Raw genomic sequence first — 8,870 nt, forward strand, 5'->3', positions numbered from 1 at the left:
CTACTTTGCCAGTTTAAATAAGTTAACACACACGCTAAGTGCCTGACACAGCACCGGATGCGGAGCGCTGCTGTTGGTATGATTACGCCTCCAGGGCTAATACCACGAGGGCTCCGACCGCCGGCGGCCAAGCACCGCGGCCACTGCCGACTCATCCTGGCCAGGCAGGTCCCGCCGCGCCCCCTCCCCCCTCCGCCGCCCGCAGGCCTGAGTCACCGGCGCGGCCCCCGCCCTGCAGACTCACCCTGAGTCAGCGGCCCGGGCGCTCCCACTCGGGGCGGCGCGCGGAGGGGAGGCGAGCCCGCGCCCGGCCCGCGCGCTGCGGGCGGGGACAGCAGCCCCGGCCGGCCGGCCCCCGGCGCCCGCGCGATGGTACGGCCCACCCGCGGATAAAGGCCGGGCGGCGGCGCGGTGGTGGCGGCGGCGGCGCGATGGGGCTGCGAGCGGGCGGAGCGCCGGGCAGGGCTGCGGGGGACCGGGGGGCGCCCGAGGGGCCCGCGCCGGGCGGCAGCATCCACTCGGGCTGCATCGCCGCGGTGCACAACGTGCCTCTGAGCGTGCTCATCCGGCCGCTGCCGTCCGTGCTGGACCCGGCCAAGGTGCAGAGCCTGGTGGACACGATCCGGGTGAGGCCCCGGGGAGGCCGGCCGGAGGGGGTGGTGCGCCGGGCAGGGACGTTGCGCTGGCCGCGAGACGGGACTGGTTCCAGGAGAAGGCTCCGCCGGAGCTCAGCGTTTGCTGTGTGACCTTGACCGGTGCCTGGGCCTGTCTGAGCTTCTGTTTCCTCACTTAAGCAAGGAGGGGATTGGACGAGATCATTAAAATACGGATCGCTAACTCATAAAGATAGCTCTTCGAGTGACCCAGGAGCTGTTTTTTTTTTTTTTTTTTTTAAAAAAAGATCTGAGCTAACATCTGTTGCCAGTCTTCTTTTTTTCCTTCTTCCTCTTCTTCTCTCCAAAGCTCTCCTGTACATAGCTGTATATTCTAGTTGTGGCATGTGGGACCCCACCACAGCGTGGCCTGATGAGCGGTGCCATGTCGGCGCCCAGGATCCGAACCGTGAAACCCTGGGCTCCCCCCCCCCCAAAGCAAAGCGCGGGAACTTAACCACTCGGCCACCGGCCGGCCCCCCAGGAGCTGTTGTAAGTGTCTTAGCTTTTTTATGGCAGCCCTGTGAGGTAGATATCACTTCTGTTCTTTTACAGAGGAGGAAACTGAGGCACAAGAGGATTTAAGTAACTTGTCCAAGGTCAGACACTTAGAAAGGGGCACAGCCTGGCCCCAGAGCCCAGCTGCACGGCCACCACACTATCCAGAGATAAGCTGTGATGTCACTTCTGAATGGGACAGTCAGTGGCAGTGGGACTGGGCATGTCCTGTGTGCTGGGAGGGCCCTGTTTGAACTGGAACTGGGAGAGGACGGGTCAGCCCCATCACGAGGGAGGGTGTTCAGGAATGTCGTTGTGATCCTGGCCGGAACTTTGGGGGAGCGGGGAAGCTGTGTCAGGGCAGGCCTCCATGGCATCGTGCCCCCTTCCCCTACACCCTTGGAAGGTGACCATGTGAGACCCAGAGGCCCCACCAAACACCTCTACAGGGCCCCCAGGTGTCTTTCTGTCCTGGGATTTGTGCCACAGGGCCTGCTCCCTCACTGGGTCAGGGCTCCGCCTCCCTGCCCGCCCTTGCTCACGGAGCCCTGGCCCCTCTCGCTGTCCCCTTGACCTGAGCTATTTCCACCTGAGTCATTTGTTTGTTCGTGTTTTATTGTCTGTCTTCCCACCTCATGTGAGCTCCACAAGAGCAGGGACTTGGCTGTGTCTTGGCTGTTTCCTCAATGCCAGCCTGGGGCCTGGCTCTTTGTGGAGGATCTAGCCCTGCGTCCCCTCTCCCACCCCTGGGCCTTTGCACAGGCCTTTTCCCTTGCCAAGAAAACTCTCCCATCTCTTCTTTACTGTTTCTAACTCCTTCTTGTAGCATTGTCTTCCCTGGTGGCCTGGATTAGGGCCACCTGCATGCCCACCAGCATAGCTCTGCTCCTGCTAGGTTTTTTTGTTTGTTTTTGCTGAGGAAGATTCACCGGGAGCTAACATCTGTGCCAGTCTTCCTCTCCTTTGTATGTGGGTCACCGCCACAGCATGGCTGATGAGGGGTGTCGGTCCACACCCGGGATCCAAACCTGCAAACCCAGGCCCCTGAAGCAGAGGGCACTGAACTGAGCCACTAGGCCACCGGGCGGGCCCCTCCCTCCGGATTTTAATGGCCCCCTCCGATGCCTGTCTCCCATGCTAGAACCATCTGCTGTGAGGGCAAGACCCAGGGCTCTTCTTTGCTTACCTTGTGTATTAGTCTTCTGTGTCCACTAACAAGTTACCAGAAGCTTAGTGCCTTAAGACGACACAAATTTATCATCATACGGTTCCACACTTCGCAAGTCCAAAATGGGTCTCCCAAGGTGTCAGCAGGGCTGCATGCTTCTCTGCAGGCCCTGGAGGAGAAGCCATGTCCTTGCCTTTCTGGCTTCTAGAGGCCAACCCATTTCCTTGGCTCCTGGCCTCTCTCCTCCATCTTCAAGGCCAGCAACCTCAGACCTCCTGTTCTGCTTCTCTTCTGCTTTTAAGGACCCTGGTGATTACCTTAGACCCAGCCGGATAACCCAGGATAATCTCCCCACCTCAAGATGCTTAAGTTAATTCCATCTGCAAAGTCCCGTGTGCTCCAGGCATTAGAGTGTGGCCAGCTTTGGGGGCTGTTGCTCTGCCCACCTGCCATCATGTCCCCAGCGACCAGCACAAGGCCTGCCCTGCGCAGCTGCCCCTCTGTAGTGCTCCCTTCCCAGCAGGCTGTGGTCCGTGACTCACCTGCATCGGCTCCTTGACTCCTCCTCAGCAGCCCCATAGGGCATCTGTTCCCATTTCACAGGTGAGGAACGGTGCTCAGAGAGGCGAGGCCACTTGCTCAGGGTCCCCCAGCTGCTCTGTGGAGGAGCTGAGATTCAAATTCAGGTTTGCCGGATTCCAGAGCCCCAGCCCCTAACTGCTGGGCCTTACTGCTTCATAATCTTTTCTGGAATGAATGGACAAATGAATCCATCCAAACAGCACAATAGGAGAGAACCCACCAGCCAGTGGCGTGACGCCTGCTTGGCGGCTCCCACTTCAGTGGCCTCCCCAGAGTGCTGCCCCCACCCGTCCTGCCCCAGGCCTTCCCTACCAAGAGGACCACCCGTCTCCACCTGCTGCCCAGCCCCCAACCAGAAGTCCGCTTAGATTCCCCTCTTTCTCTTCTCCTCGCATTCACCCCTTCAGCCATCCCCTCGGCATTGCCCCCTACATGTCCCAAACCTGCCCACCTCTCTTGTCCCCTCCGTGTCCTCATCTGGGCCAGCATCTTCTGCTGAGGCTCACCTCTGGCCTCCCTCTCTTGCTTTGTCCACCCCACTGAGCCTGCTCACCCATGACAGCTTTCTAGAATATTCATCAGATCATGTCGCCCTCCCTTGTTTAAGACGCTGCAGGGCCTGCCCACTGCTCCTAGAAACAAACCTGCAGAGCGTGGCTCATGCTGACTTTTCTGACCTTGTCTACTCCTCAACCTGGCGAGTCCCCTCTGGTCATACTGGCCTCCTTGCCATGCCTCCAACCCAGTGAAGTTGTTGTGGCCTCAGACCTTTAGAGTTTGCTGTTCCTCTGCCTAGAATGCTCTTCCCTCACAGCGTATGTTATTGAGCGCTTTCCTCGTACCAAGCATTGGTCAAGGCATTTTACACATATGAACTCATTTAACCCCACAGCTCTGTGAGATGGGTCTGTTTTCTTCATCCCCATTTGACAGATGGAACAGCTGAGACACAAAGAGATTTCAGGCCCGAGGTCACACAGCCGTTAGGCAGCAGAGCTGAGATTTGAACCCGGCAGTCAGGTTCTTACTCTAAAGTGTTCCACCTCTCCGTCCTCCCCCGTGGGCCTCTGTGCTCAGGCCTCTGCTCCAATCTCACACTGGAGAGGCCTTGAGGAACCCCGTCGCTGTCGCGTCAACCTGTGGGACTGTCTTCCTCGCGTTTATTACCGTTCACTTCTTCATTCCATCGGCCCCTCTAGACGGAAGCCCCGTGAAGGCAGGGGCTGTGCCTGCCTCATTCTGGCGGTCCCGCACCCCGGAGTCTAGAACAGTGCCAGATACGTAGGATGCACGTGCTGTGTTGGTAATAGTTAACAAGCTGGTGTCTAGGAGATAAAGAACTGCTCTGCTGGCTGTTCCTCTGGTGTCAGTACTCTCACTGCGACAGTCCCAAGCTGATGTCAGCCAGCTCACAAGCTTCCTGAATGTGTAACACGTGTCTCTCACAAGCCAGCGCAGGCCAGGGCGAGCGCCCTGCGGGAGGGAACGAGGTTAGCAAAGTCAGCTCTGCTCACTGCTCGCTCACCCTGTGCCCCTTCTTTCCAGGAGGACCCGGACAGCGTGCCCCCCATCGACGTCCTCTGGATCAAAGGGGCCCGGGGGGGCGACTACTTCTACTCCTTCGGGGGCTGCCACCGCTATGCGGCCTACCAGCAGCTGCAGCGGGAGACCATCCCCGCCAAGCTTGTCCAGTCGACTCTCTCGGACCTGCGGGTGTACCTGGGCGCTTCCACACCGGACTTGCAATAGCAGCCTCCTTGGCACCTGCCACCGCTCCCAAGAGCCCAGAAGACGCGGTGGCCTCCGGTGGGCCCGGCCACGCAGCGGGCGCGGGAGGGGTGCGTTCTCTCTAGGCCTCCGGGAGGCTCTGACTCTCAGCACCTGTTTGCCAGCTCTTGGACTCACAGCCGAACAGTGTGGGGGCCTCAGTTCCCTCTGTGGTCATGGGGTCATGGCCTCGACCTTGAGGGATTATTGAGAGGATGACACGAGAAAGGAGATGGGTTTGGAGAGCCACATGCTGCTGGCTCCAGATTCCCAAAGACAAGGATCCTGCTGCATTTTTGTCTTCATATATCCTATTTTTATGGAATACACTCAGCTGCAAGTAAAGGACAAACCAGCTTACAGTGGCTAAACAAAGAGAAGTTGTGTTTCCGCACAGCATGAATTCTGGAGACAGGTGGCTGATGGTGTTGATTTAACAACTCAGTAAAGGAGGGCTCACATTTCTATTATCCTTTTGGCCTTTCCCTCATGGCTTGTTACCTCATGGTCACAGGATGGCTGCTGTACCTCCAGGAATCACGTCTGTCTTCAAGGAAGAAAGGAGTGGGGGAGGAGGAAGGGCCAAGCCAGCTGGACTTGTCGACCTCTCTCATAAAGTCAAACCTTTCTCAGAGGCCTGCTTCCTGCTGTCTCTCCCTGCATATTTCCTTGGCCCAAACCAGCTACCGTTGCCACCCCTAGCTGCAAGGAAAGCTAAGAGAGCAGGAACAGAATTGTCATAGTTGAGTAGACCAGTCACATCCCATCTCCTGGGACTGGCACGCGGCCTCCTGAAATAAAATTGGGATGCCACTGCCAAGAGGGAAATGAGGGATCATGCATTAGTTAGTCAGGCTTTGCTGTGTAACAAACCAGCCCAAAACTTAGCAGCGAAAAACAAGTCATTTACTTGCCCACGGTTCTGTGGGTTGGCCGTTTGGGCTGGGCTCATCTGGATGGTTCTGCTGACCTCGCCTGGGGTCATTGTGGGGCTGCGTGCTGTCAGCTTCACTTCACTGGGGCTGGGTGGCCTCCAATAGCCTTACTCCCTGGTCTGGCCGTTGGCGGGCTGTTGGCTGGGTGACACGCTCTCCTTCATGTGGCCCGTCCAGCGAGTCAGCTCGGGCTTATTTGCGTGATGGCCTCAGGGTTCCGAGAGTGAGGAGAGGAGCTGCAAGGCCCTGGCGTTTGAGCCCAGAAGTGGTACAGCATCCGTTCTACGCAATTCTTGTCATCAGGGCAAATCGTAGGGCCGGCCCCAATTCAAGGGGCGGGGAAACAGGCTACACCTCTTAACGGGAGAAACTGCAACGAATTTGTAGCAGTTTTCGTCTATCACACATGATTCTGCACAGGCAAATAACAGTATTTCCCCCTCCGTTTCTCTCTCCTTTACACAGGGCTGTGCTCCACCCAGGCTGAGGTCTCTCAGCCATTGTCCTGGCCCCCCAGTCTAGGAGAGTTAGTGATGGGCGTGCGGTGGCTCTCTCCACTCAAGCAGGAGCATCTCTCATTGTCTGCACTGGTGGGAGGGGTGGGCCCGGTGGGACACTCCGAAGGGGCTTCTGAATTCCTAGAGTCCGGGGGGAAGGGAGAGGCAGAGCGAGGGTGCAGAGTGAGGTGGGCCCTGCCAGGGGAGCTCGGTCACTTGTGTTTTCGAGTCTCAGTGTCCCAGCTCAGTATGGAAGACGACAGCTTTCCCACCCATTCTGTGTCCAGGGAGAGACAACTGAGGCGACCAATAGAATTTGAAAGGAGTATAGTCCCAAATGCAATGTGATATCCTGGATTGGGTCTTGGAACGAAAAAAGGGGCATTGGTGGAAAAGCTGGAAATCTGAATAAAGTCTGGGTTTCAGTTAATGATCATAGAGTGGTGCTGAGGTTGGGGTAGGCTGGCTGCGGAGTATATGGGAACTCCCTGTGTTATCTTTGCAGTTTTTCTGTAAATCGAAAATCATTCCCAAATAAAAGTTTATTTGATAGAAGGAAGGGTGTCATTGCTTTTAGACCAATGGTTCAGGTTCTCAAACGGGTTTGCTTAAACTCTGATGGCTGGGCCCCACCCCCGGAGTTGCTGACTCCGTGAGTCTGGGGTGGAGCCTGAGAACTGGCTTTTCTAGCAAGTTCCCAGGTGCTGCTGCTGCTGCTGTCCAGGGGCCACAGGCTGAGAAGCCCTGATCTAGTCTGCGCCAGTTATTTTCGAATGTGGTGGCACACCCTCCACACCTGGTGGGCTGGGTCCCAGGAGATCCGTGCTCTGGGACCGGCTTGCGCAGCCATTCATCATGTGACATTGGACAAACCCGTCCCTGGGGGCTTCTTACAAGCTGTCAAATGGACTGTCTGCCCCCAAGGTTTGTAGCGAGGGTCAGAAAGCCGAGGACAGGCTTTGTAAACTGGTGTGTGCAGTGCCACCGTCTCCCGTAAGTGATCACCTGCTGCATCCGCTGGGCTAGGGTGACAGAGTGCTCGCCCCTCCCTGACAGAGCTTTCCGTTCTCGCAGATGAGACGCGAGCAGGTAGCGCTGGGGCCCCTGCTAGGCAGCGGAAGGGGTTGGGAGCTGGGTTTCGAAGGGCGAGACCTGCCGGCTGCTCTCAGCGGAGCCCGCGAGCTGCGTTTCCCGCTGACGCCAGCAGGTGGCGCCGCTCGCCGGCCTGCGGGGCAGGGCTGGACTTCCAGCCCCAGAGCAGCGGTCTGGGAGGAGGGGCCTGGCTGGGAGTCTGGAGTTTCAGGTTCTGCTTATCCTGTCCACTCTTGCTCTGTGGCCTTGCACACGTCACGGCCTCTCCAGGCCTGTCGTCTAGTCTACACTGGGGGTGCTGGGCCAGATGGTCCAGGGTCAACAAAGGTAGCACCTCCTCCAAGAAGCTTCCAGATCCTCTAGGCTGAGCCATATGCCTCTTCTGGGTTCCCCAGTCCAACTGTGTGTCCCCTCCCTAGACAAACCACTGCCCCCCAGGAACTTGGGTGCAATGAGAGGCAGTGTGTAGGGACCCCTTGGGCCTTTCACTGCCCTGCAACCCACCCCCTTCACTAAGGCAGGTTTTTAAGACTTTTTTAATTTCACAAGTTATATGGGAGTATATTCACCTTTAAGACATTAAGATATTAAAATGCTAAATAATTAAATATGTAAAAAATAAAATATTAGAGTCCAGTTGTAGCCCCAGTCCTGGTTGCCCCTGTGCCCTCCCTACTTGGGGCGACTACCTTCATGAATTTGGCGTATACCCTTCCAGACCTTTTTCTAACTTTGTAGCGGTGTATGTGTGTGTAAGTAAAGAATGCTTTTCTTTTTCACATTACTTTGCAGATCGCATTTCTTGCCTGGCATGTGCCCTGGCCATCAACCCCATTAGTGTCTTTGCTCTTCTCCCAGAGTCTCCTCATTCAGGTCACTTCGTCAGAGGGGCCTTCCCTGACCACACTGTCTAAAACAGCCCCCTCCCCCATCATTCTGTCACCCTACTGAGTTTTATTTTCTTCATGGCATTTCTCACACTCTCTGAAATGATCTTCCGTGTCTGTTTATGTCTGTCTCACCCACTAGAATGAGTCTTGAGGCAAGACTTCATCTGTCTTGTTTATCACTGTCGGCCCAGTGCCAAAAACTGTGCCTGATGTATGATAAGTGTTCGATAAACATCTGCGGAATGAATAATTCCATGTAGGTTTAGCTCCTTCTTTTCATCGCTGCAGCGCGTTCCAGGGTTTGAATATAACCATTTTGTAGTCTTTCTCCTGTTCATGGGCATCGGGGGTTCCAATTGCCCTCCGGGGTGGCTGTTCAATGTGCCTTTCCCTCAGGCACAGTTTGGGGAGCTGCTTTCCCACCCTGACTCAGCCAGCGCTTCTTAACCTTTCTGGGATCGTGAACATGGTTGAGAATCCAAAGACCGCCGTGAGCCCTTTCTCCAGAAACACACACAAATATTTGGGGCAATTTCTAGGGCTCCCTGGACGTGGTGACCTCGCCCCCCCACAGGACCCAGTATGGAGTGTTTCGAAGCCTAAATGTCTCACAGGGATGGGAGCACTGAGGCGCACACAGACGGGGTGTGAATGAATGAATAAGTGGGATCTAGTTTTATGGGACTAGAGGAAAGTGTTCAGACCCTGATCTGCCTCCAGTCACAAAAATACCTATCTGGAAGGGCCAGCCGCGGGCCTAGTGGTTAAGTTCGGCACCCTCCTCTTCC

The 8,870-nt window shown here is 56.3% G+C and overlaps 1 protein-coding gene across 1 annotated transcript; it reads left to right on the top strand.

The window, feature by feature from the left end:
• Nucleotides 1-411: 411 nt before the first annotated feature.
• Nucleotides 412-6,655, top strand: SRXN1 (sulfiredoxin 1). The gene is made up of 2 exons (XM_046679882.1): nt 412-626; nt 4,447-6,655. The coding sequence occupies exons 1-2, from the start codon at nt 432-434 to the stop codon at nt 4,648-4,650; spliced, it is 399 nt and encodes a 132-aa protein (XP_046535838.1). The 5' UTR covers nt 412-431; the 3' UTR covers nt 4,651-6,655.
• Nucleotides 6,656-8,870: the final 2,215 nt, after the last annotated feature.

Source organism: Equus quagga, chromosome 12 (genome assembly GCF_021613505.1).
Source record: "Equus quagga isolate Etosha38 chromosome 12, UCLA_HA_Equagga_1.0, whole genome shotgun sequence".
NCBI lineage: Eukaryota > Metazoa > Chordata > Mammalia > Perissodactyla > Equidae > Equus > Equus quagga.